Source organism: Myotis brandtii, unplaced genomic scaffold (genome assembly GCF_000412655.1).
Source record: "Myotis brandtii unplaced genomic scaffold, ASM41265v1 scaffold994, whole genome shotgun sequence".
NCBI classification, from domain to species: Eukaryota; Metazoa; Chordata; class Mammalia; order Chiroptera; family Vespertilionidae; genus Myotis; species Myotis brandtii.
Window position 1 is genome coordinate 249473 of NW_005372142.1, and position 220 is coordinate 249692.

The 220-nt window shown below is 66.4% G+C and overlaps 1 protein-coding gene across 1 annotated transcript in view; it reads right to left on the reverse strand.

Annotated features, from left to right (window-relative positions):
* The window catches only part of FAM155B (family with sequence similarity 155, member B), a 29592-nt gene extending 29378 nt beyond the window's left edge, over positions 1-214 (reverse strand). Inside the window, exon 1 of the mRNA XM_005886607.2 lies at positions 7-214. Coding sequence (XP_005886669.1) covers positions 7-176 — 170 coding nt within the window. The 5' untranslated portion in view covers positions 177-214. The remainder of the gene's footprint in view (positions 1-6) is intronic.
* Positions 215-220: the final 6 nt, after the last annotated feature.

The following is a 220-nucleotide window of genomic DNA, read 5'->3' on the forward strand; positions in this document are numbered from 1 at the left end:
GCGGGCAGCACGGTGAAGAAGAGCAGGGACGCCAGGGACAGTCGCCATCGCTGCGCCCGCTCAGAATCGGCGCAAGGTTTGTCGCTCGGCCTGGGAGCCCAGCAGCAGCAGCAGCAGCAGCAGATAGTCAGCGCGGCGGCGTCTTTTCCGGGCCACATCCAAGCGCCCCTGAACATATTTCAGGGGGGTCCGGGCTGGAGAAAGCAGGCAGGCACGAGGC